The sequence below is a fragment of the Microcaecilia unicolor genome, chromosome 2 (assembly GCF_901765095.1).
Source record: "Microcaecilia unicolor chromosome 2, aMicUni1.1, whole genome shotgun sequence".
NCBI classification, from domain to species: Eukaryota; Metazoa; Chordata; class Amphibia; order Gymnophiona; family Siphonopidae; genus Microcaecilia; species Microcaecilia unicolor.
Window position 1 is genome coordinate 476907985 of NC_044032.1, and position 27850 is coordinate 476935834.

At 44.2% G+C, this 27850-nt stretch overlaps 1 protein-coding gene and 1 long non-coding RNA gene across 2 annotated transcripts; one reads left to right on the plus strand and one right to left on the minus strand.

The window, feature by feature from the left end:
* The first annotated feature begins 1476 nt into the window (after positions 1 to 1476).
* CD8A (CD8a molecule) lies at positions 1477 to 9885 on the plus strand. Its single transcript, XM_030191044.1, has 6 exons — positions 1477 to 1569; positions 3138 to 3482; positions 6122 to 6217; positions 6609 to 6728; positions 8409 to 8454; positions 9561 to 9885. Exons 1-6 carry the CDS (start codon positions 1524 to 1526, stop codon positions 9610 to 9612), a joined length of 705 nt encoding a protein of 234 aa, XP_030046904.1. The 5' UTR covers positions 1477 to 1523; the 3' UTR covers positions 9613 to 9885.
* Positions 8695 to 27344, minus strand: LOC115461327. Its single transcript, XR_003940692.1, has 3 exons — positions 27333 to 27344; positions 21046 to 21052; positions 8695 to 8777 (listed from the first exon to the last, which is right to left on the minus strand). It is a non-coding gene; the product is annotated as an uncharacterized LOC115461327 (long non-coding RNA).
* Between the last annotated feature and the right edge of the window lie 506 nt (positions 27345 to 27850).

The following is a 27850-nucleotide window of genomic DNA, read 5'->3' on the forward strand; positions in this document are numbered from 1 at the left end:
AGAAAGCGGGATGGAAGTTGAAGAGGATCCACCAGAGTGAACACTGAAAGAACGAAGTGAGAGGTAAGAGGAGAACTAGGAAAGAACAGGGCCCTGGAATCCAAGCGAGGACATCGTATCCAGAAGTATAGGGTGGTCAACAGTGTTGAAAGCAGCAGATAGGTCAAGAAGGATAAGGATAGAATAGAGACCTCTGGATTTAGCCAGTAGTAGGTCATTAGAGACTTTGGTAAGTGCAGTTTCAGTAGAGTGAAGAGGGCTTATGGAACCTTTCACCTCCAGGCCACCATTTCAAACCCAAGCTCAGGGGTTGAAATAAGAGTGGAGTTTCAGTCTAGCTCAAGGGACCATAAGCAGAAGAATTCATGTCAGGATGCTTATCATATTCCAATGAATCTGTTAATTCTACTGCACATCTCAGTTTCTAAGTGGTGATAAGGAAAACTTTCAAGCACAAGTCAACCTAGGAATCAATATCAGAGGTCCATCAACCTAATGATCGGATTTCATTACCCAAGTGTCTGCATCGCTATCTATAGCCCTTCCAGTTGTACTGATTATAATTTAAATGTTTAATATTGAGTTTGACTCTGCTAGAGTTTTTTAATAAAGAAGAGGCACACGTAAGGAAACCACTTGAGTCCAGATCACAAAAATAGGTGAATCCATCCCAGCTTTTTAGTTCCTGTGGCCTTCCATCCTAGGCTTTTCCCAAGTGCAACATGCATCAAGGCCAGAGATCAATGAACCAGGGACCAATAGCAGGTTTAAGTAAGCCTGTGGTGAATCAGATTTTTTTTCAGGCAATTAGATCCAATGCACATTTGGATTTGAAAATAAAATGGGAAATGGTAACCACTAGGCTACTCCTCCACTTGGAGATTAAAGTATTAAAATGAGGGAAATGTAACCAAAACATAGAACAAAATCATTTTTAACGTCTACAGTATTGCAAATACAAAGAGAACAAAAAATGTACTCCTTTTTTTTTTTGCTACAAAATAAAGTGCTACATACAAGCATCCCCCTGTATCCTTCCCCATCCCAGAACTTACCTGAATTCCTATCAGAAGGAAAAGAAGAGAATGTTTGTGGGATACAAATAGCAACCAAAAAGAAGGTAGGTGGAAACTCCCAAGACATAATCAACGGTGATTGGTCAACCATGATAGTTGCAGAATAAGCTACATTTAACTCCTTTGTTAGAGAATGGGAGTACGTCCTCTTTTGAATATCATGTGTGGCTGAAAAGCAACCTACAATGGTACTAAGGATAATGCAACCCTAAAAAACATGTAAAGATATGAGCACATTTATTTTTAGGATGTAGACTGCCCTTTTGCTCTTCTCAAGCTGAGTAAGCTCCCCTTTTTCTTTGCAGCTTTAGCTCTAAAGCAAGTGACATCACATCCTTTAAAAAAAAAAAAAACACACAAGTGGGTCCCTGAAGCAGATCTACTGCAGCACCCTGGGCAGTCACTGAACATTGTGATGAAAATCTGCCTTCTCTTGTCTGTGATACAATGGCAAAACTCATTTCTGCCCTCCTTTTCCTGAACCTGCTGCTGTGTAAGTATTTCAGCGATTCATACCATATTGTGCATGCTGTGAGGCAGTGAAGGAATCCCTCTCTTCAACATATAGACTAGGAGCTAGCATATTGTCCACTATAAAAATGGTTGGCCATAGTGCATTGTAAGTAATTAAACTCCGGAATTCATTGCCAGAGAATGTGGTAAAGACAGTTAGCTTAGCAGGGTTTTAAAAAGGTTTGGACGGCTTCCTAAAGGAAAAGTCCATAGACCATTATTAAAATGGACTTGGGGAAAATCCACTGCTTATTTCTGGGATAAGCAGCATAAAATGTTTTGTACTTTTTTGGGATCTTGCCAGGTATTTGTGACCTGGATTGGCCACTGTTGGAAACAGGATGCTGGGCTTGATAGACCTTTGGTCTGTCCCAGTATGGCAATACTTATGTACGTACGTACTTATGTTAATGTACAATGCACTGCAATATGTTTTTAATCACAGTTTGCTATGATAGGTGGAAGCACTGTAATTACTGCAAGTGAATGTTAATGTTTGTGAAGTGATGTGGTAGCCGTGTTACTCCACTTTTAAAGGTAATAAATAGAAATAAAACAAAACATAGAAAATAAGATATCTTTTTTTATTGGATTACCTTAATACATTTTTGATTAGTTTTTGAAGGTAATCCTTCTTCAGATCAGAAATGTATGTGAAGAAAGTAATGTTAAAGACCATGAAAGAAAAGTCTTTGCTTCCAGAAATGTTGCAGCCAAAGCTTCTTAAATGCTGCAATTTCTTTTCAAGTGCCTCCAGGATCAAATGTATTTTTACACACAAATAAAGTTCAAATGCATATGTATAATGACATCTTTTTAGGGGATTAATTGAATACAGTAAAAAGTCCTATAAAAAGGTATCACCATTTTTGTTGCTGTTGACTTCTTCTGCACAGTGAAGTAATAATGCAATTGCCCTATTTTTCATTAAAAAAAAACAGTGAAGTTGAATGTAATTAAACTCTGGAATTCACTGCCAGAGCATGTAGTAAAAGCAGATAGCTTAGCGGGGTTTTAAAATGTTTGGATAGCTTCCTAAAAGAAAAGTTCATACGTCATTATTAAATGGACTTGGGGAAAATTCACTGCTTGATAAGCAGCATAAAATGTATTGTACTGTTTTGGGATCTTGCCAGGTATTTGTGACCTGGATTGGCCATTGTTGGAAAGAGGATTCTGGGCTTAATTGACCTTCAGTCTATCCCGGTATGGCAATACTTATGTACTTATGATAGGGTATGGTATATGAATTATTAAATAAATGTCTATCTGCACGTGTCTTGGGCATCACATACGCAAATAATATTTTCATAGCACTATTAACTTGTAGGATGTTTTAAAAGATAATTCATTTTATTATCGTGCCTCCCCCTCCCCCACTGCCCTTGTCTAAGTTTGAGCACAAGACTATGTGACTTTTTCAAGATTATGCAGTCAATGGTGAATGGTCTCCAGAATCACAGTTCTGTGATCTTTCCAATGTGCTACCCGACAGCTGTGCTGATAATTATTGTGATGGATTGTCTTGATATCTGCTTTTTGTTACAGGCACTTCCCAGCAGCTCCGTTTGGAGGAAAAGTCCAAAATCTTGCAGGAAGGCTTTGGGAAGCTGCAATGTTCCTCCAAGAATCCCACAGTTCTGGATCAAGGGGTGTACTGGTTCCATCAGAAAAACACCAACGAGCGGCCCGTATTCCTGTTCTATCTAAATTCCTTGGGCAAGAAAATACCGTCTTCAAGAAACGATGAACGTTTTGGAAGTCAAAAGGACTCGAATGGATACACCTTAGAGTTCAAAAAATTTGATCATAGCCAAGAGAGCACCTATTACTGCCTGTCCATCTATAACGCTGAGATTCATTTCAGTCCTGGCATCCCACTGTACTACCCAGGTATGGCTCTATAACACTACACACCAGCAAGGAGAAATACATATAAACCAGTGATACAGGGAAATCCCTTCCTAGTGAAACTTTTCTAGGTAGAGTGACTATTTTCTCAAATCCCTTTAAAAACTCCTGTGCCAGTAACTCAGTGTCAGTGACAGTATAGGAGCAGCATAAATTATCTTAATATAATCATATATATATATATAATTCTCTGAAGTTTGTTTGTTTTCTTTTTTCCTGTAAGGGGAATTTACATGTTTAAGTTCTAGAACATGGTAAATGACAAAAGAAGCCCCAAGTCCAAATTTGATCTGCTGGGTTGTATTTTCAACGTTCATTTTTTTTTTTTTGTTCCAATATTTTTATTGTGTTTTGTAGTCAATAACAAATGGCTAAAATAAAAGTAAATAACCAGTATAACAGATTAACAATAACAAAGCATCAGCATACATGTTCAGACTAAGATTATACAAGAATTATTGCTATAACAAGTCATGATCATACATAAATTCAACTCTAAGAGAGGTTATTATGTAGTTGATCTAGTAAAGAAGTCCATATTTTATTGTATTTAACAAGTGAGTTATGTTTTTCAGCCGCAGCATATTCATATTTAGCTAATATACACACAGAATTCCACCAAGTTAAATACGTTACTTTGGTAAGGTCTTTCCAACAAAAGAAAAGGGTTCTTAAGGCTTGATGTAACATTATTAGAGGCATATTTTCAAAGCACTTAGCCTTCCAAAGTTCCATAGAAACCTATGGAACTTTGGAAGGCTAAGTGCTTTGAAAATATGCCTAATTGTCTAATAATTGTGCTTGATATTTGTCTTGTATCATTAGGGATCCAAATATGACTATGTTATATTTTAATAAAAAGAATTACTTAAGATGAAAGGTCTCAAAAACAACCTTATAATAATAATAATTGTGGACGGACTTGCTAGTTGTGATTGCTGAAGAAAAAAAAAGGTTTGCTTAGTGAATGTCTGACAGGTATGAATTAGAAATCCAGGTTGATATTGTCCTAGTTCCCTTGCTTCCTGGGTTGGATTTTTGAATGAGCTGGACAGCGGCCCTTTTGTTAACAATTCAGCTTCCCTTTGGTAGTCTGCTGACCCTTCTGCCCCTGGCATTTCCTCACATTTTATTGTTGCCTAAAGATGGCTGTGTCCCTTGTGCACAAATAAGGTGGTTGGTGTTTGCTTTTACTGTTTTGTTTTGTTTTTTGTATACTATTTTTATAATTTTATTTTCGTTTGTTACCCACTGCAAGTTTGTGCTTGGATATGTGGAACATAGATCTCTGCTAAAGAAGGAAGTTACTAAGAAGGTGTTATAAATTTACAGCAGTTTAATTTATCTCTGGAGTCACCAACCTAATAGCTGTACACTGCCTTGAAAGAATTTCTTCAAAAAGGCAGTAAACAAATCCAAAATAAGCAAATGAACAAACAAAAACAGAGGTAATATGTTTTTATTGAGCTAACTGGGTACATTTCTAAAGCTAAGTAAAAATAGTTTGTCCAGTTAAAAGCTGCCACCTACCACTGTGTGTATATAATTTGCTACACTGTGGTCATTTTTTGTGAGAAGATCAACCAGTCTGAAGTGGAGGAACACCAGTCCCTACAAGAGGAAACCACAAGGCGTAAGGTAGAAGGGTTGGCACTTCCAAAAACGCAAGGGAGACCAGATGATCCACCAAAAATCATATTTATTCTGTGTTTTGGGAAGATTTAACAGTTGATTTTCTTTCCATGTCCATTCGGTATCCCACCCAAAATTGCACGTTAATAACTAATTTATTTGTATTACTGATTATTTTATTGGTTTCTATTAGGCTGGGGGCGGGGGGGGGGGGGGGGGTTCACCACTCAGATCCTCTCCTAGGGTGTGGTGAAGTTTATACATGTTAAATTAAATTAAATTGAAGGAAAAGTAGAATAACAATGATTTTCTCAGGGAAGCCAAGATGGTAACGAACTTTCAGTGGATGTACACGTGTAAAAAAAATAAAACATGCCTTCAATCAGTGGCCGAAGTCTGTACGGGTTAAAGCATAGATGCGCTTTTTAGTTACAAGTTATGTACTGTCATCACCAGCTCTGTGCCTTCCTGGGAGAAGGACGGAGATGATCGTACGGTATCCCCCCCCCCCCCCCCCCCCCGACATTTTTCAGTGCTCAAGCCACTGGTTTCTACATATTCAAATGGATTAACAATGCGACAACCGCGATACTTTGTGACGATTGTGCATTGAGCGAACTGAGCTGCTCCTTTTGGAAGCAAACTTTTTGGTTTATTAATAAGGTTCAAATAAGAGGAGGGAGTCCTGCTTATCGCACAAGGGAGAGAAAAAAAAGTCCACATACACTTGATAGGCAGCGCATTGAAAAGCAGAGAAAATAAGCGGTTGTTTTTAGGGTGAAAATTAATTGGAGTGAAGGTAAGTGCAGATTGAAATGTAAGTGCAGATGAAAATTACTCCACCTGCAAGCCGATTTCTCCTAAAGTGTAATCCTTAACCTTAGCTACGCCAATTATATATGATCCTAGAGAAAGTGAGAAGTAACAAACAGAAAAATGGAAAAGTCGCTTTTTTTTTTTGTACCTTCCTAAAATATTTTTCTTCCCAGTCCCAACGACCAGGACGAGCACAACTGTGGCAACTGTGGGTCCAAAGCCCAGCAGCGCCGAAAGCAGGAAGAACTGCACCCGTGCGAAACCGCCAGGTAGGACGCAAGTTCGGTACAGAGCAAGGGAGAAAACGCACACTCCCTATCCCTGAATTTCATATTTATAAGCCTTATCGTGACGCGCCTTCTTTTTCAAAAGGATTTTACCAGCATTTTAGGGATTCCTGAAAACCCTACGTGGACAACGCTCTGTGCAGAGTTGCAGAAGGAAGCCTGGATTTAGATAATACCGATCAGTGCAACCCGCAATATGTTGTGCCCCGATCGATGCACAGCGATTGAGTCCTGCATTGCACGAGAGAAATAAATGGATGTGGGCCGAGTTCGTACACGGGAGAGGGGAGGATTTCTTATGCATACGGGAATCTATACCGGGGCATAGCTGATTTCCTCAATCTTTTGACCTGTTGATCATTTTCTCTTTCAGATCCCAGGGAGAAAGGAGTCTTGAATATCCCCTGTGAATTGTATATCTTGGTTCCTTTAGCAGGGGCTTGCCTTATCCTTCTGATTATTGTGGTAGTCACGTCCATCATCCTTCATAAATGTAAGCAGGGGTGTTTTGAGTGGAGGGTTGTTTTGTTTTGTTTGCTAGAGGGAAAAAAAGACACACACCAGTTGCAAAGACCCATCAGCAGCAGGAATACAGTCTCTCTGAAATTATTGCTATAGTGAAGAATATTTTTGAAAAGGGATGATATTAAAAATATTAAAATATTTTGGGAGGGCAAAGGTACAATTAAGGCTGAATATTAGAATTACATAACAATTGCGATATTGGTCATACCAATTGTTTCATCTAGCCTAGTATCCTGTTTCCAGCTGGGGCCAGATCCAGGTCACAAGCACCTGGCAGAGTCCCAAAAAGTACCAAAACTCTCTACTACCTGCCTCCAGGGATAAGCAGTGTCTTTCCCCAGGTCTACCTGAATAAGAGGCCCTTTTACACAGTGGCAGTAAGCTTACCACTCGCTCTTCTGGGACTACCGGTGGTAGTCCACCCCAAGTGCTCCCATTTCCGCGGGGAGGGGGGAGGGAAAAGAATCCCCCCCCCCCCCGGAAACGGCTTGCGTGGCAGTAATCGGGTATCGCTGTGCGCTGCCCACTTACCACTGGGTTAGTGTAGGAGTCCTGGCCATGTGTGCCTGCGGTCTTTTTACCCACTGCAGTAAAAAGCAGTGGCATAGCTACGTGGGGCCTGAGCCCCCGTAGATTTCGTCCTGGACCCCCCCCCCCCCCATGAACCCTCCTCCGCCGCCGCCTACCTTTGCTTTTGCTGGCGGGGGACCCCAATCCCCGCCAGCCGACGTCCTCTTCGTCCTGCAGTCAGTGCAAAAAAGTCTTCATTCTGTTGCATGCTGATGTCAGACTCAGAGAACAGAACGAAGGCCCATCCTGCACGTACAACGTGCAGGACATCAGCATGCAACAGAATGAAGACTTTTGCACTGACTGCAGGACGAAGAGGACGTCGGCTGGCGGGGATTGGGGTCCCCCGCCAGCAAAAGCAAAGGTAAGCGGTGGGGGAGGGTTCGCGGTGGGAGGGGGGGGTCGAGAGGGCGGGAGGTCATGAAAGGTGGCGGCAGGTCGACAATGGGGGGGTCGGCAATGGCGGGGGGGTCAGCAATGGCGGGGGGGTCAGCGGCACAGGGGGGGGGCTAAAATGTACCCCCTCACCTCGGGCTCTGGACCCCCCCTCCCACCGTAGTCTGGCTACACCCCTGGTAAAAAGGATCCTGGCACGCAGGAAAAACAGCCCCTGCCGCTTGCGCAGGGCCCTTTTTCCCCACCGCTTGGTAAAAGGACCCCTTAGAGAAGAACATTAATTATTTAAAGCACAGAAGTTGCATTATGAGCAATGATTTGTTATGATAGATGTATATTTATAGTGTTATAATTTTTTTTGCTTTTACTTTAATTTTTGTAATGCATTAGCTTTGCAATGTTTTCTTTTAATTGATTATGTATGTTAAATTGTAATTCGCTTTGATTATTGGATACAGCAAGCTATAAGTTTTAAATAATAATATTACTTATTTGTGTATAGAGCTCTATACACAGTTAATATTTTGGCATATTGTTACTTAGTTGATTGCTCTACACCGGACTTACACATTGACATAACGTTTGGGCGATGGAAGAAGTCAAGTGATTCTTCCTGTGGTTATTTTTATTCATAAATGAATCTATCATCCTGGTGTGGTCACTGCCTTTCATTTCATTTCAGATTCCAGAAAGAAACGCTGCAAGCAGTATTGTCACTGCCGGAAGAGGTCAGCAGCTTCACAATCTTTCCAGGGAGATTGTCTTGCATATTTTTGTATTCTTTATTGTAGATACGGGACATGCTGGACCTGAACCCAAAGGATAGGGACTAGGTTGGTAGCCTGACCGTTATGAGTAAAGCTAGGCCTCACAGTACAGGTCGAGGGGGCAAGTCACTGAGAAGCTAGTTAACAAGGGTGACACAGAATCTCAAGTCCCTTTTCTACTTATGAAAGAGCAAAATGAGCTGACATGGAGAAATAATAGAAATATGCTTTACAGGAGAATATGGTTTATAACTTTGCTAATCTAAGGGGAATTTTCTGATAACCTCTGGTAATCATGGAAGCAGGTGAACAGAAATATGGTTACTGGGAAGACGATTTCGCAAACCAGAATGGCTTTGCTGATGTTAAGTAAAAATGCGAATCTGCAATTATAATTTGAGGAACCTGTAACCCCAATGAAATATGTTATGACATGATGATTTTGCATTTCCAATGATAAGTATATTTATTTATAGTACATTTCTACCCCACATTTTCCCACGCATGCAGGCACAATGTGGCTCACATAGGATTAAGTAAAATGACAATACAATAAGAGATATGGTAAGAGACAATTAGGCAAGGAAAAGGAGGGGGCAATACAGTATCGGGATAGGTAAGTGGGACTATTAATCGGTAAGAGTGCAGGGGGAGTAGGCCGATCCAAATAAGTGAGTTTTCAGTTGCAAAAGTTAGTCATGAACCAAAGTAGCCAGAGAACTAATATCGGTTAGTCTCTCATATTACTCAGCCTACCTGATTGTAGAGAGAGAGAGAGAGAGAGTGTGAGTGTGTGAGTGTGTGAGTGTGTGAGTGTGTGTGTGTGTGTGTGTGTGTGTGTGTGTGTGTGTGTGTGTGTGTGTGTGTGTTGTCGGAAGTCCGTTTGGGTTATGGACTTTTTTTTCAGGAAATTATTCAAACCCTGCTAAATTAACTTCTTTTACTATATTCTCTGGCAACAAATTCCAGAGTCCAATTACACCTTGAGTGAAGAAATATTTTCTCTAGTTTATTTTAAATTTACTGCTTAGTAGCTTCATTGTGTGCCCATTTGTTTCTTCCTTTAGACCTATGAAGGAGAACAATGGCAGACTGAACCCTTCGGACCGATATGTGTAGCCTGACCAAGGAACACCTGACATTGGACTGGCACAGAGGGCAGAAGATGCCTTGACAGCGCCTGTGTGCCCTGGAAACTGGATGCTCTTGACGTGCTCTACGCTCTACATTTATCAGTTAATTAAAAAATCTTCTTTGCAATGTCTTTTCCCTCTCTATAGACACTGTCTAGAACCATTCTGTAACTGATTCTCAAGGAGTTTTATTTCCCAGCCCCCAGATTTTATATATGGCGCTAAATATTACACACGCAATTGAATTGGATGAGCCAATCAGCACCAATAATTGAGCATTAACAGTCAATTATTGGCATTAATTGGCAACAATTTGGATTTGTGCGTGGATCTTGCTACATGCTATTCTATAAAGATTCATGTGCAAATCTTATAGGCCCAGATTCTATACAGTGCGACTAGAGTTGAATATGCAAATCTAGGCCTATTCTGATTTGAACACGCAACTCAATTGGTTAACAAGCCAATCAACACCGATAAATTGGATGTTAATAAGCAATTATCAGCACTAATTAGAATTTGTGTGCACTACTCACTAAGCATACTCTAGAACATAGTCTGCATAAATTCTACCGTGTGGATCCCAAAAGGGGGAATGGCTATGGAAGGAGCATACACGGGTCATGGGCGTTCCTAAAATGTATGCACAGTGTTACAGAATAACCCAGTCCCTGTCAGATTCTATATAGCATGCCTAGAGATCCGTGCCAAAATCCAGGCGTATTCTGTAACAATGCACAGAATTTAATTGGTTTAACAAGCCAATCAGTGTACTCAACAGCACTTGACTAGCAATAATGAGCACTAATTGGCAATAATTTGAATTTACATGCATAACTCACTAAGCAGATTCTGTAATGAACTGTGCCTAAATTCTAATGTGTGCAGTTCAAAAGGGGCGCTTCTACAGGCAGGGAAATGGGTCTTTCATGAACTTTCCGAATATTAAAGAATATGGCCTAGTGTACGTAAATCTACATGCAGGGATTTACGCCACATTTTCATTGGTGTAAATGGTCATGTGTAGTTTTAAGCGCTGGGATATTAACTAAGCAAATTCTATATACTGCACCTAAATCTAGGCATCGCTTACAGAACACTCTTAGGCAGAAATGTTTACTGCATAAATTCTTTAGGCATCATATATAGAATCTGGCCCTCCACCCCTAAAGCTAGGTGTGGGCATTTACACCAGGTTTTCATTGGTGTAATTTGCTGTGCCTAAATTCTAGTCATGTGGCTGGGCTTAGGCATATTCTGTAAACCGCACCTAAATTTAGGCATGCCTTATAGACTAAGCCTAAGCGTGTTTCCATAGGTGCCAAGTTTTTAGGCACCATAAATAGAATTAGGTGGATCCATAGTGTGTAACTGTAAAGGGAGCATGGCCATGGAAGGGGCATGGGTGGGTCAGGGGCTTTTACTAAAGATGCACACAGCATTATAGAATTTGGGGGATCTGCGCCTAATTTATATACAAGGATTTGCACCAGGTTTCAGTTGGTATAAATCCCAAGAATGGATCCTGGCACTGCTCGCTATTCTATAAACAGCATCTAACTAAGAGTACCATTTATAGAATAACAATTGGTGCACATTTTTTTTCAGCATCCAAATTCGGGCACCATTTACTGAATCTAATCCTATATCTCTATTTCTGACAGGGGCGTAGGAACTGGAACCTTTGATGAAACAGATCTTTGTTGACTCGTAGATAATCTACATTTTTATAGGTTTCAAATCTCATTTTCTCTACATTTTATTCTAGAGTTGATCAGCTTATAAATCATAAAACTAAAGCATGCATGAGTCCAGGATAACATTAAAACAAAAGACAATATTCTAGTATAGGACAAAATAATAGGCAGCACTGTGGTTAGAGAAGTCATTAACAGTGGCACACCCCAAAAAATATGACTTGTTTTAACCAGTGCAAACATTTCCCTAGATGAAAAAAAAAAACTGAAAAATGCATCAGATCTATAGATAAGAGAGCTAATCATCCACTGTTAGTGACATAGGAGCCAACTTTTCAGAATTATTGGGGGTGCTAAGCCCAATGGCAATAACCCCTCCCTGGGCACATACAAGGAATTCTCTCAATATTGGGGGTGCTCAAGCACCCACAGAGCTGACTCCTATGGTTAGTGATTATTTGACAGCTATAATCAATGGAGGCTCTATGCTTCTTAGTCATATGTAGAAACTTTTTTTGGTATGCACCTTTGCAGGAACTTAGGTTTTATAATGCACCAACAGAGAAAGAGAAGCAAATATAGCTGCACCAGGTGACGCATCCAAGATAAAGAAAGCAGCTGACTACTAACAAGTAGCCGTTACAAAAAAAAAAAACTTTATTAAGCCACGGTAGTGTTTTTAGCTCGCGGTAGAAATCAGCTGGCAGTAAACGCCAGCTGATTTCTACCACATGCTAAAAACATTACCACAGCTTAGTATAAGACCACTTTAATGATGCAGATCTAAGTATCCAATTTGTCAGTTATTAAGTCGCATGGCAAAATTAAAAATTCATCTAGAGCTAGGATCCCACCTTCAGCAAAAGCATACTTAGGAAGCTTTTCTGACAGTGTAAAAGCAGTGCTCAATGAACATAGTGCTCGTTGTGAGCAACGTTATGAATGATTTATGCCATCGTTTAAAACACAAATGGAACAAAAAAAGAAGAATAAAACTTCACAAAGATGACGAACATAAAACTGATAGTGGAGATGACAAAACACAGTATTTTCAAATCAAAGTCTTTATTCAAATTGACTGAGTGCAATTGTGCTTGTTTTTCATTTCAAACATTATTATTCAGGTATGTTTTTATTAGTCTTCATGGGGGGGGTTTCAGTGTTTCTGTTTTTTCTTTCCTTTTTTTTTTTTTTTTTTTGGTGTATATCTTTAGACAGAAACTAATATATGATTGTTCTTAATTTTGTCTATTCTTCTTTTTATAAATGTATTCAAGTTTTAGTACCTATATTTTAATTTATGATTTTTGGGAATAGCACCCATACAGATTTACATATATGCTCCTGTTCACTAAGCCGCGTTAGCGGCTATCCTGGTACTAATGCTGACGAAGCCAATTCATAGTGAATTGGTTCTGCCAACATTAGTGTTGGGGACAGCCCGCTAGCATGGCTTAGTAAACAGACCCCATAGAGTTTACATATTTAGTCAGCTTTTTTGTTGTTATAAATATGTACATTTAGCTTAGCTTTGTGGTGTTCATTTATGTTTAAACTAGCCGTTAAGCCCGTTAAAATGGGTGAGATTTGTGTTTTGCAAAAGGTAATAATTCTCACCTCCATCCATCCATGTCCAGCAAACCTCCTCTCTCCCCTGCCCTCCCCTCCCCTCCCCCGATCCATGTCCATCAACCCTCCTCTTTCCTTTGGCCTCCCCCCCACCCTGCTCTCTCCCCTGCCCTCCCCCCATGTCCATCAACCCTCCTCTCTGCCCTGCTCCATCCCCATGTCCAGCAACCCTCCTCTCTCCCCTCCTGCCCTCCTCCCATGTCCAGCTACCCTCCTCGCCACCGCTCCCTCCCCCCTCCTTGCTGGGCCCCCTGCACTGATATGAGAGCGCCTCTCACCTCCGTGTGAAAGCACTGCAGCCAGCAGCAGATCGCTGTGCTGCTGCCTGCAGTGCTTCCACACGGATGTGAGAGGCGCTGTCATGTCAGTGCAGGGGGCCCGATACGGAGGGGGGGCGGGAGTGGCGGTGACGACATCGGGGATGGGGGTGGAGGTTGGTGCACCAGTGATGTTGTTTCATCTCCCTCCAGTGTCCAGCGGCAGCGTCTATTTCCCTCTCTGTTCTGCCCTCTGATGTCATCACGTCTTGACGCGAGGGTGGGACAGAGAAGGAAGTCTCTACTGCGCATTTGTGGGTGAGTCGGTCACTTGTCATTTATATGTTTGATATGATGGCTTTATGTTTCTTGCTTTTACTTAGGGCCTTGTTTACTAAGCCGCACTGTAGGCATACTATGGTTTTTAGCACACGCTGTGTAGGCACCCACAATACTCCTATGGGCACCTACACAGCATGCGTTAATTTTGTGTGCACACTAAAAACACTAGCACACCTTAGTAAATAGGGCCCTTAGTTTGGGTTTGGTATATGTTATTTTCAGACTGCCAACACAGGCTTTTCAGCCAAAACACAGCCAATGTTGAGTCGATTTGAATAAAGACTTTGATTTGATATACTGTGATTTGTCATCTCCACTGTTTATTTTATGTTCTTTTATAATATACCAAACATCATTATTAATAATAAAACCCAATAAAATCATTTAGGGTTCCTTTTACTAACCTGCGGTAAAAGGGGGGCCTATGCTGGCCTTAGTGCTTGCTTTTGATACACGTTGAGGCCCCCTTTTAATGCAGCGGGTAAAAGGCTGTAGTAAGTGAACCACATACTGCACGGCCATTTCCAGGGGAGGGCACCTACCACCATCCATTGAGGTGATGGTAAGGGCTCCCGTGCTAACCTGGTGGGTAACTGGGCAGCAAGCAGCACTACCCCATTATGGCCAGGTAAACACTGGCACTACAAAAATAAAAAATATTTTTGTAGCACCTGAAATGGCAGTTGCTGGGGGTGGGAACTACCGCCGTGCTGCTGCAGTAGGCCCGGTAGTAGTTCCTGATTAGTAAGCAGTAAGCCCACGTGGAGTTTACCCGTCACTTAGTGAAAGACCCCCCCCCTCAGTTTGATTTTAGGTGGAATTTTGTTCTACCAACTGTAGACTTTGGAGAGGGAATTGCATCCGATTTTCTGGCTGGATTGTTTTTGTAGTCTTATGTATATAGAACATCATTGTACTGAGAGCTGCAACCAACCTTTATATTTTTCCTATTGTAATAAATATTATTTTTACTTATATGATTTATCATTTTTATCTCATATTAGTGGCAAATATATTTTTTACTCAGTATCAACAAGGTGAGAAAGACAACTGTGGCTCTAACACATAAAATCTGCATAAATACTTGAAGAGTCCAGTGTTACAGTAATATATATATATATATATACTGCTAATCTTGTTTATTAACAAGGTGGAGACCTCAGTACACCCGGACGCTAATGTTATTTTTCACGTCTTTAACTGGGGTAGAGTGTAATCATTAGTCTCACTTCCTGTGACCACAGCTAAGTGCTCAACATTTTTTAATTATATATGTAAAAAAATAAGTTAAATAAAAGGTATAAAAAAGTAAATAAAGGAATAAGATATAAGATTCAGGATTTAAAAAAAAAATTTCCAAAAAATCCTTTCAAGGAAGTGAGACCAATGATGATTACACACTGCCCCAGTTAAAGACGTGAAAAATAACATTAGCGTCCAGGTGTACTGAGGTCTCACTTGTTACTAGATATTAGTGGAGAAGTATACGAGATACTTCCTGTTATTTTTAGAGGAATTTGACAGCAGCTATTCCAAGGATATTTAATGGCTTATCTTTTTATTTTCTTCTGTTAGAGGCAAACTAATATGTAATCCAAGCAAAGATCATGCTGCCGATGTGTTAAGGCTTAGTACTGGTATCAAGGTGGATGCACAGGATTATGGGTCAGTGGCCATTATACCCTGGATTCTATATATTGTGCCTAGTTCTGTGTGCCGAACTCCAAGTGTATTCTATAACACACATAACTTAATTGCCTTAACAATCTAATCAGCATTGATAACAGATCTTAACAAGCAATAATGAGCACTAATTGGCAGTGATTATAACCAGGGGCGTAGCTGCATGGGGCCACGGGGGCATGGGCCCCCACAGATTATGCCCTGGCCCCCTCTACATTTGACCCCCCCCCCCCCCGCCCCACCAGGTACCTCATTTGCTGGCAGGGGTCCCCAAACCCCACCAGCCGAAGAGTCTTCAGCGCCGGTTGACTCCGGCACCTTCGTTATGTGATCATCTGTTTCTGACGCCTTACGTCCTGCACCGTGCATGTAGCCCCATGCAGGACGTAATGCGCTGAAGACTCCTCTTCAGTTGGCAGGGATTGGGGACCCCCGCCAGCAAACAAGGTACCTGATGCGGTGGCGGCGGGGGGGGGGTTGCAGTTGCGGCGGGGGAGGGTCGGCGGCGGGGGGGGGGGGGAGGTGGCTATACAGTGCCCCCCACCTCAGGCTCTGGTCCCCCTCCTGCCGAGGTCTGGCTACACCCCTGATTACAACTTACACACACAACCCGCTAACCGTATTCTGTAACGCACTGTGTCTAAATTCTAATGCACACTGCCAAAAGGGGGTGTGGTTATGGATGGGGAAATGGGCATTCCAAAATGTACGTGCACTGTTATAAAATATGCCCCTGTTTAGCAAAATTAGCACGCACAACTTAAGGGGCCATTTATAGAACACACAAGTTTATAGAATTAGGGGAAATATATTTTTTTTCCACCTTCAGTTTATAATTATAAAAACAGTGGTTTACATAGATATAAGGTAATAGAAAATGCTTATCTAACTTGCTGCTTCTGCAGTTTTAAATCTCTATGACACCAAGGATGTTTATGAGCAGAAGAATGTTGCATCTGAGCTATGTCATCTACCACCTTTTCTAGAAGTCTGTTCCACCAACAAATCTGATCATTAAGTGAGTAGGAGATAAAGTCCTGAGGAAGACATGAGAAAAGAGGAGGCAGAGAAGCAGGCTCAAGCTGATGAATACGTCCAGTGACATATGAAGGAGGCCTATCAATAGTAACTAGACTTAACTGAGATAAATGAAATAACAAAAGAAAATGATTGGACCAAGAAACTAGTATTGCAGCAAAAGAAGAAAGCACCTTCCTGCCCAGGATTTACTCTAACAAAAATCACCGTTTTGCCATTCAGTATGAGTTGGAAAAGATATTTATTGACAAAGGCCTAGATCAGCCAGTAATGAAGAGTGCTGTCCTAGAATGTTGCGGGTCGTAAATATGAACATTAAAATCACCCAGAATTAATATATTAGGAAACTTGACAATCACATCAGCTAGAGACTGCCATATCTCATCCCAGCAGTTATGGAGGGAGGACAATAAAAAAGGAATATAGGGACTTCGTTCCTGAATATACACGGCTTTCTAGGTATCTCCCTTTGCCCTCCAATTTCTATCGAAGCATATGGAGGGGAGGGAAGAAAAGCTAGATGGAAGACAGATTCTTTAACAAAAGAAACCCTTACACATATACATTGCTCTACTCTTAACAGGCTTTTGGCCCTTACTTCAAGCTCTATTTCACGAGAATAACTGCATATCAGGTACGGCATTGCAGGCTTATATTTTATAACTAGGAGATACAGAGCATGGGCCAATTTAAGAACCTTTAGATAGGCAGGATTTACAAGTTTATATGTTTTACTGAAATAGGATCAGAATATTTTTATTCACTGCGGTGCAAAAGTCTCTTTTTACCACTACATTTTTTAGTCACAAAACCTCAACTGCCAAAGTAGCACACACGGCCATTTTCGATAATGCATCTAAGTTGGAGTTTAGACATTTTGCGCTAAATGTACCAAATCCAAATAGGAAAAATATGCATTTTCAAAAAAAGGAAAACATAAATTTTTTTAAATACCGTTTTGAACAAGGTTTTGAGCTTTGTGCATTTACCTTAGGCCACTTTCAAAAAAATGCACAAAACCAAGCCATTAGGATGTAGGAGGGGCTAGACATTTTAGCATACTGGTCCCCCAAACATCCCAGGAGAGCAGTGGAGTGCCCTAGGGGTCACTGCTGTGGATTTCATATAAATGCTCCCAGGTACACATCTCACCATTGCTCCCTTGTCTGCTGAGCCTTCCAAAATCCACTACCCCCAACTGTACCCCACCACAATAGCCCTTATGGGTGAAGGGGGCACCTATATGTGGGTACAGTGGGTTTCTGATGAGTTTTGGAGGGCTCACAGTTTCACCACAAGTGTAACAGATAGGAGAAGGTATGGTCTGGGTCCACCTGTCTACAGTGCACTAGACTACTCCAGGGACCTGTATACTGCTCTAATGGACCTGGCTATAACATCTGAGGTTCTCATAGAGGCTGGTGAGGGGAGTACTATTTTTATTCACATTTTTGGGGGGTGGGAGGGGGTAATCCCTGAATCCTTCCAGTGATCATCTGAACCTGTAGGGCACCCTTTTGTGTCTTATTTGTTAGATAAGCAGGTCTAGACCAAAACACTAAAGTTTTCACCCTAGACGTTTTGGTTTTGTTCGATTATGGCTGTAAAACTTCCAAGAGTTAGGCACACCCTAATCCTGCCTTTGAAACACCCCCCAACATGCCCCCCTTTTGATCTGGACGCATTGCAGCTGAAATGCATAGATAGACGTCTGCAAAACAGGTTTCAAAAATACCAATTTGGATGTTTTGAGACAAAATCCATCCAAATGGTGCTTTATGACTACTACATCTGGTGGGGGGAGGCAGGGCTGGTGGTTGGGAGGTGGGCCTTGTTCTGGGCAGACTTCTACGGTCTGTGCCCTGAAAATGGCAGAAACAAATCAAGGTCAAGTATACACATAAAGTAGCACATATGAGTTTAAATTGTTGGGCAGACTAGATGGACAGTGCAGGTCTTTTTCTGCCGTCATCTACTCTGTTACTATGACACTGTTTGGATATTTTTCTCTTTCGAAAATGAGTCCCAGTCAACTAGTTTGCACTAACCATCGGTGGATAACTCATTTTGAAGGCAATCCTGTCCAGCAACAGGGAACTAAATACAAACAAGGTAGTTAACATACCAAGGGGCTTTTGCAGCACTTTTTGCTTTGATCTTATACCCAACACATGGAAGGAAAAGCATCAATAAGATGCTTTTGGCACAGATCAGTTTCTAGTGAATTTCATTTGAGTAAATTCCAAGACCATCTTTGTCTTTCATATATGATATATTTAATATGAAGCATTGTCATGTTACTGAGCACTAACATGCATTAATGTGCAATACTTACCATAGGTCCCGTTGCATAAAGTGGGACCTATTTCAAAAAATTAACAGTGCTAGTATGTGCTAATACAATAATGCACTTTGGAGATTCTAGCCCTTAGCGAGGGGCATTTTTGATATGACATCTAAATCCAACTGTGGACATTTTGCACAAAATATCCAAAATCAGACTAGGAAAGGAGGTCATTTTCGAAAAAAGGAAAATGTCTTTTTCTTTTGGAAACAGTTTCGAACATGGGTTTGTGCTTTGAACATTTTTTTTTTTACCATTTTTGAAACAACAACAAACCCATCCAAGTGAAAAATGTGGAAAATCAAGCCTTTATGAGGTAGGAGGGGCCAGAATTTTTAGTAGACTAGTCCCCCAGACATTCCAGGAGAGCAACAGGGCAAATTGGGGGGCCACTGCAGTGGATTTCAAATAAATGCTCCCAGGTACACATCGCACCATTGCTCCCTTGTCTGCTGAGCCCCCCCCCCCCCCCAATTGTACACCACTACAATAGCGCTCATGGGTGAAGAGGGCACCTATATATGGGTACAGTAGGTTTCTGGTGAGCGTTGGAGGGCTCAGAGTTTCCACAAGTCTAACAGGTAGTGGGAAGTAGGGACCTGGGTCCACCTGCCTGCAGTGCACTGCACACACCACTCGACTACACCAGGGACCTGCATGCTACTCTAATGGACCCGAGTATAACATGTGAGGTTGGCAAGTACTGTTTCTAAACACATTTTTGGGGGGTGGGAGGGGATCAGTGACCACTGGGAGAGTAAGGGGAGGTCATCCCCAATTGGGTCCAGTGGTCATTTAGGGCACTTTTGGGTGCCTTATTCATTATAAAAACAGGTCTAGCTCAAAACATCTTAGTTTTAGTCCAGGAGAGTTTTGATTTGTTCCATTATGGCTGAAAAATGTCCAAGTCTTAGGAACGCCCAAATTCCACCCTTAATATGCCCTTTAAGACTTGGACATATTGCAGATGAACAGCATAGAAAAACATCTAAACAATAGATTTCAAAAATACCAATTTGGACCTTTTTTTTCTCAGAAAAACATCCAAATGCTGTTTTATGTCACTTTTTAGATGTTTTTCTCTTTTGAAAATGAGGCCCAGTGTGAACCAGATCAGTCCATGTTAACGAACGCTATCATGCCGCCTTTCAAATGGATAGTTGAAAAGTAGGGAAAAGGATTTAGCTTATACCTTTTCAGGAGCAGTTAACGCAAGTTACATTCAGGTATTTTCCTGTCCTTGGAGGGTTTAAAATTGAAGTTTGTACCTGAGGCAATGAAGGGTTAAAGGACTTGCTCAAGATTACAACATTCTGCAATAGGAATTAAACAGTAGCTTTGCGATTCTTATCCCACTGCTCTAACCATTAAGCTACTCCATCATTCTGTACTAAAACACTAAGGGCTCCCTTTAACCAAGGTGCGCTAACAATTAGTGCGTGCTAAATGCTATGAAGCCCACAGGAATAAAATAGGCTTCTTCGCATTTAGCACACACTAATTGTCAGTGCACATTAGTAAAAGGGCCCCAAGAAAAAAACAGTGAAAGGAAACAGGGGTAGGTGGTGAAGGGTACTAGGCTGTAACATTATGGGATGACTGAAAGGTAAAATTATGTATCATACCTGATAATTTTCTTTCCATTAATCATAGCTGATCAATCCATAGACTGGTGGGTTGTGTCCATCTACCAGCAGGTGGAGATAGAGAGCAAACTTTTGCCTCCCTATATGTGGTCATGTGCTGCCGGAAACTCCTCAGTATGTCGATATCAAAGCTCCATCCGCAGGACTCAGCACTTAGAGAATTACACCCACAAAGGGACACTCTGCCCAGCTCACCACCGCCGAAACGGGGGAGGGGAATTAACCCAGCTCATCCCCACACAAGTGGGGGAGGGGAATCCGTCCAGCTCATCCCCGCGGAGCGGGGGAGGGACACCACACCCGCCGATGCGGGGGGATCTGGCTTATCCTGCAACCGCAACCGCGGGAGGAGCTGACTGACCCTAACACCGCCGAAGCGGGAGGGGTACAAAGCTGTCCTACAGCCGCACGAAGCGGGAGGGAGTGCCGGCAGAATTTAAATCTCAATCCAGCCCCGTAAAACGGAGGGGAGAGGAATGCAGCAGCTCACTGTAACACAAACTCGTCTCAACTCTTGAAGAATCCACGTGAAAAAACTTGAACACGAAGTCTTTCTGAAGTAACTGAAGACTAAACTTGAACCTGAAATGCAACCAGAATAAAAACAGTACAGATATCTGGGAGGGGCTATGGATTGATCAGCTATGATTAATGGAAAGAAAATTATCAGGTATGATACATAATTTTACCTTCCATATCATCAAGCTGATCAATCCATAGACTGGTGGGATGTACCGAAGCAGTACTCACCCAGGGCGGGACATTGAAATCCCTGACCTCAACACTGAAGCTCCAAACCGGGCCTCCGCCCGTGCAGCCACAGTCAAGCGGTAATGCTTGGAGAATGTATGAGCCGAAGCCCAAGTTGCCGCCTTGCATATCTCTTCCAAGGAGACGGACCCGGCCTCTGCCATCGAGGCCGCCTGAGCTCTAGTGGAGTGAGCCTTCAGCTGGATAGGCGGCACCTTCCCCGCGGCCACATAAGCCGCTGCAATGGCTTCCTTGACCCATCTTGCCACTGTAGGCTTAGCAGCCTGCAGACCCTTACGAGGACCTGCAAACAGGACAAACAGATGATCCGATTTCCGGAAATCATTGGTCACTTCCAAGTATCTGATGATGACTCGTCTCACATCTAGATATTTAAGAGCAGAGTACTCCTCTGGGTAGTCCTCCCTACGAAAGGAAGGGAGACAGAGCTGCTGATTCACATGGAAGCGAGAAACAATCTTGGGCAGGAAGGAAGGCACTGTGCGAATAGTCACTCCTGCCTCAGTGAACTGCAGAAAGGGCTCTCGACATGAGAGTGCCTGGAGCTCGGAAACTCTTCTGGCTGAAGTGATAGCCACCAAAAAGACTGCTTTCAACGTCAGGTCTTTCAGAGATGCCCTCGACAAGGGTTCAAAAGGCGGCTTCTGCAATGCTCTTAGCACCAGGTTGAGATTCCACGCAGGCACCACCGAGTGCAGAGGAGGGCGCAGGTGATTAACTCCCTTGAGAAAGCGCACCACATCTGGCTGCGAAGCCAGGGAAGCACCCTTCAGGCGGCCCCTGAAGCAAGCCAGAGCCGCTACCTGGACTTTAAGGGAACTGAGTGACAGGCCTTTCTCCAGACCTTCTTGCAGGAACGCCAACACTGAAGAAATTGGAGCAGTGAAGGGAGAAAGTGAGCCTGCTTCACACCACGCTGCAAATATACGCCAAACCCTGGCGTAAGCAGTAGAAGTAGAGCGCTTCCTCGCTCTCAGCATAGTGGCGATGACCTTGTCTGAGAAGCCCTTCTTTCTCAGACGCTGCCGCTCAATAGCCAGGCCGTAAGACCAAAGGGGGAGGGATCCTCCATCACCACGGGACCCTGATGTAACAGGCCCTGCTCCACTGGCAGCCGCAGAGGATCGTCGACTGAGAGCCTGATCAAGTCCGCATACCAGGGACATCTGGGCCAATCCGGACCCACCAGGATTACCCTGCCGGGATGCTTTGCCACCCGGTCTAGCACCCTGCCCAACATGGGCCAGGGCGGGAACACATAGAGAAGCTCTTGAGTCGGCCACTGTTGGAGAGGAGCATCTACTCCCAGGGATCGAGGGTCCCGTCCTCTGCTGAAAAAGCGCGGCACTTGGCAATTGGCCGATGACGCCATCAGATCTAGGCTCGGCTGGCCCCAGCGCTTCGTGATGTCCAAGAACGCCTGAGCAGATAGCTGCCACTCTCCGGGCTCCAAGGTATGTCGACTGAGAAAGTCCGCCTTGACATTCATGACTCCGGCAATGTGGGCCGCTGACAGCTGCTCCAGGTTCGCTTCTGCCCACTGGCATAGATTCATAGCCTCCTTGGCTAGAGGGGCGCTCTTGGTACCTCCCTGGCGGTTGACATAGGCCACAGCCGTGGCATTGTCCGACAGGACCCGTACAGGCTTCAACACCAGTACCGGGATGAACTCCAAAAGCGCCAACCGAATGGCTCTGAGTTCCAGGAGGTTGATAGACCACTTTGCCTCTGCAGGAGACCAGAGCCCCTGCGCTGTCCTTCCCAAGCAGTGGGCTCCCCAGCCCGACAAAGAGGCGTCCGTCGTGACAACAATCCACTCCGGGGTCACCAGAGGCATTCCCGCAGACAACTTGTCTGTCTGCATCCACCAGCTCAGCGCCTTGCGCACTGCTGGGTCCAAGGGAAGGCGCACAGCATAATCCTCCAACATCGGAGTCCAGCGCTGCAGCAGAGATTGTTGTAGTGGTCTCATATGAGCCCTGGCCCAGGGCACTACTTCCATCGTGGCCGTCATAGAGCCCAACAGCTGCACATAGTCCCAAGCCCGAAGAGGAGAGGCTACTAGGAACTGGTCCACCTGAGCCTGAAGCTTGACAATCCGATTGTCTGGCAGGAACACTCTGCCCACTTGGGTGTCGAATCGAACTCCCAGATACTCCAGGGACTGAGTCGGGCGCAGCTGGCTTTTCTCCCAGTTGATGATCCATCCCAGGGAGCTCAAAAGAGCAACTACCCGGTCCACAGCTTTGCCGCACTCTGCATAAGAGGGGGCTCGGATCAACCAGTCGTCCAGATAAGGATGGACTTGTACTCCTTCCTTTCGCAGGAAGGCCGCGATGACCACCATTACTTTGGAAAAGGTCCGCGGAGCAGTAGCCAACCCGAACGGGAGGGCTCTGAACTGGAAGTGTCGGCCCAGGACTGCAAAACGCAGAAAGCGTTGATGAGGAGGCCAGATGGGAATATGCAAGTACGCTTCCTTGATGTCCAAGGATGCCAGGTACTCCCCTGCCTTCACTGCCGCTATAACAGAGCAGAGAGTCTCCATGCGAAAGTGCCGCACTTTCAAGGCCCGATTGACCCCTTTGATGTCGAGGATAGGCCGGACAGAACCTCCTTTCTTTGGTACCACAAAGTAAATGGAGTAACGCCCCTTGCCAAGCTGACTTTCTGGCACCGGAACGACCGCACCCAGGCGGATCAGATTGTCCAAAGTCTGCTGCACTGCCACAGCTTTGACCGGAGACTTGCAGGGAGAGAGTACAAACCCGTCTCTTAAGGGTCGGCAGAACTCTAGCTTGTAGCCGTCTCTGATGACTTCCAGCACCCAAGCGTCTGAAGTTATTGTGGTCCACTCGCCCAGAAACGAGGACAGCCGTCCTCCAATCTGCACTGGGGCGTGGACCAAGGCCCCGTCATTGGGTACGAGACCCTGGGGGAGGACCGGAGGGAGCACCTCCGGGACGGCGGTCTCTGCGAAAGGAATGCTGCTTGGGGGAGAAATTCCTCTTAAAGGAAGAGGGGGCAGAGGAACCCGACCTGCCCGGGCGGTACCGACGGGCTTCCTGAAACCGTCCTCTGGAGGTACCGGGACGAGTACTAGCCCAAGCCCTGACCTCTGGTAACTTCTTGCCCTTAGACGTGCCGAGATCGGTCACGATTTTGTCCACCTCGACCCCAAAGAGCAGCTTGCCTTTAAAAGGCAATCTAGCCAGGCGGGATTTAGAGGCGTGGTCAGCAGACCAATGTTTCAGCCAAAGCCACCGCCGCGCAGAGATTGTCTGAGCCATGCCTTTAGCTGAGGCCCTCAAGACATCATACAGCAAGTCTGCCAAATAGGCTAAGCCCGATTCCAGGGCCGGCCAATCAGCCCTCAAAGAATGATCCGAGGGGGAAGCCCGCTGCACCATAGTCAGGCACGCCCTGGCCACATAGGAGCCGCAAACTGAGGCCTGCAAACTTAAAGCAGCTGCCTCAAAGGACGACCTTAAGGCCGCCTCCAATCTTCTGTCTTGGGCGTCCTTTAGGGCCGTGCCACCTTCCACCGGCAACGCCGTTTTCTTAGTCACCGCAGTGATTAAAGAATCCACGGTAGGCCACAGATAGGCCTCACGTTCACTTTTAGTCAAAGGATAGAGGCGGGACATAGCCCTAGCCACTTTAAGGCTCGCTTCAGGGACATCCCATTGAGCCGAAATTAAGGTGTGCATGGCATCATGCACGTGGAAGGTTCTAGGCGGGCGCTTCGTCCCCAGCATAATGGCAGAGCCAATAGGGGCTGAGGGAGAGACATCCTCCGGAGAGGAAATCTTCAAAGTGTCCATGGCCTGTATCAACAGGTTGGGCAAATCCTCTGAGCTAAAAAGCCACGCTGCAGAGGGGTCATCCGCTCCATCCGAGCGGGGATCCGTCTCCTCCAAGGAATCCGCAAAGGACCGTTGGGAGAACTCAGATACGCTGCCCTCATCTACATCGGAGGAGACAAAGTCCTCCAAGGCCTGGGAATCAACCCGAGGGCGTTTACCTCTGGGAACCTCAACCTCTTTACCAGACGAGGGAGCAGGGGCAGCGTTTTGCATAAGGAAGGCCTGATGCAGCAGCAAAACAAACTCGGGGGAGAAACCCCCCAGACTGTGCACTTCCGCAGCCTGGGCTACAGCCCTAGACGCACCCTCAACCGGCGCTCGCAAGAGCGGGGGAGAGACATGCTGCGCATCCAAAATGGCGTCCGGCGCGACACTCCGCGAAGGAGCCGCGCGGGAAGAACGGCGCTTAACTTTAGCCGCTTTGGTGCCGTCGCCCAAATTAAGGGCGTTCATGGCATTAATGTCTCCAACCTCAAGGGCGGCCCAAGAAGAAGCCGTCCGAGCCGCGTGGCCGGCCAAGATGGCGGAGGCGAGGAGCGGGGGATGGGCGTTTATGGCGGGAAAAACCGCCACGCCGGAGGAAGGACCGGGACATTCATCAGTCACGAAACTGTCACCCAACAAGGGTGAATCAGGCTTTAAGACCCCCGCATCCCCTCTAGAAGCGCTCAAGCGATCCGGGGAGCGACTCTTTGCGCCCTCGCCCTCCGACACCATATGCCACGAGGAGAAGAATCGGGGAACCCCCTGCCCGCTATAAAAAGGTAAAAATTACCTGCTTGCCGCTCCGAGCTGTAACGACCTGGTGTCCCAGTGAGTAGCTGCAATAAACGTTTAAATAAACGTCAAAATAAACGCCTTTAAGGACGTTCAAAATTTTTTTTTTTTTTTTTAACGGAGCCAGCGGGAGGGGGGAGAAAAGGAGGGACCTGGCGCCACCAGGTTTGCACTTGCTCAAAAGAGCCCTCAACCCCAGGCACTCAACAAAACCTAAGAATTAGGCTTGGAGGCCTAGCCAGAGCTGCTGCTGTGTGTGACCACCACCTGCTGAGATAGAGAACATACTGAGGAGTTTCCGGCAGCACATGACCACATATAGGGAGGCAAAAGTTTGCTCTCTATCTCCACCTGCTGGTAGATGGACACAACCCACCAGTCTATGGATTGATCAGCTTGATGATATGGAAGCAAAGTTATTTATCCTTAATGAAGGTTCTTCATAGACTTCAGAGAAATGCAGTCACACTAGTTGATGACATCTCCTTGATAAACATATTTACGCAGAGCTCTGCTCTAGCTCAGGAAAGCCTTTTAGGCTTCCCCAAGTCTGCCCAGGCATTCCCATGCTAGAACAGTTTTCCTCCCCCCTCTCCTCCCCAAATCAATATCAAAGCAAGGCATTATTTCCTGTTTGTTCTTTCATTTTAAAATTAATTTTGAGGGGGTACATGGGAGGGATAGCATAGCTGAATTCCCTTGCTGTCTATAGAGAACGTCCAGTACAGATATGCAACTTCACTTTTGCCAGAGACAAGCAGGGGAGATGCTGGCAAACTCGATGACTTACAAGCTGAGGGTCCCCTGTTTGTTGCAGTGGAGGGATGGTTGAATGTGGGCAAACCTATTTATAATGTGACAGAAGTAGGCATTTTCTCTTTTTATTTATTTATTTATTATTAAGCAGCAAAAGGTTTGGATAGCACTGCCTGTACAAAGGGTACCTCTTTAGAAGAGGAAGTATCCATAAACTCATGCCTAATGAATATGTGCACCGAAGTCTACATAGCAACTCTACAAAAATTTGTTATTGAAGCTGTACAGGGGGTTACACTGGTCATTACTGGGGCTCTTAGGGAATGAAGTATAACCTTGACCAGCAGTAGTAAGATAGCTTTATGGTAATAAAAAGTGATACAATCAGACTCAATGAAAAAGTATGTGCTTAAATGTCAACAATCCTGGGTTATTTGGACTGTAGGTAACAGTTGTGAACTTTTCAATAGGGTCATGATGGCTTCAGGGTAGATAGAAAACACTGCTATAGAAAAGCATTGCCGGTCAGTCCTGTAGTACCCCCTTGCCAGTCAGGTTTTCAGGATATCTGCAATGAATATGCATGAAAGATTTACATACAATGGAGGCAATGTATTCAAATCAACTTCATGCATATTCAGTGTGGATATTCTAAAAAACCTGACTGGCAAGGGGGCACTCCAGGTCAGACTTAGAAACACTGTTCTATAGTACTGTTCTCCCCAGGACATTTTGAACGGGTGCAATACTGACTACACCAGTGGTTCCCATAGTTGGGTACTGAAGGCACCCCCTCCCCAGTCAGGTTTGCATGATATCCACAATGAGTATCCAAATCTCTCTCAAGAATATTCATTGTGGATATCCTGAAAACCTGACTGGCTGCAGTGACTCCAGGACCAGGTACTGGAACCAGTAGACTAGAACAGCTAACAGAAAATTTTATAATTGTGCACAGCACTCCCCCTCCCCCACCCAGCTGGCAAAAATATCTGCAAAGTACAGCATAAAGGCTAGTAAGTAAAGCTTTTCTTCTGCAAACCCAGTCCCAGGGGCAAGAAAGAAGGGGTGAAGGGCTGGGATGAAATTCCAATACAACCTTTGGTAGAAATCTGAGACAAGTTCAGATAACTACATTGCTGAGAAAGAATTGAAAGTAGAGGGTCCTGATGAACCAGTCCTTGAAGTTTCATGGTTTCCTCTGGCTAAGGTGATTGGTACAAGTAATGTGGTCTTCAAAGTTAGGGATTTGAGTGGCGCACTCCCTAATGGTTAAATGCCGCTTCCATAAAAGCTCCAACCACTAGAATAAGATCCCATGATTGCAATGAGGTACAGATGGGCAGTTTAAGTATTCATTAACCCTCTCATAAACCACAAATTAAGTGGGTGATTGGAGTGGTTTGCTTTATGATTTA

Excerpts from the sequence above, each read along its gene's own strand:
- CD8A (XM_030191044.1), top strand. The coding sequence starts at position 1,524 with ATGGCAAAACTCATTTCTGCCCTCCTTTTCCTGAACCTGCTGCTGT. Across the intron at positions 6,218-6,608 it reads CACCCGTGCGAAACCGCCAG|ATCCCAGGGAGAAAGGAGTC; the intron begins GTAGGACGCAAG and ends TTTCTCTTTCAG. Across the intron at positions 8,455-9,560 it reads TATTGTCACTGCCGGAAGAG|ACCTATGAAGGAGAACAATG; the intron begins GTCAGCAGCTTC and ends TTCTTCCTTTAG.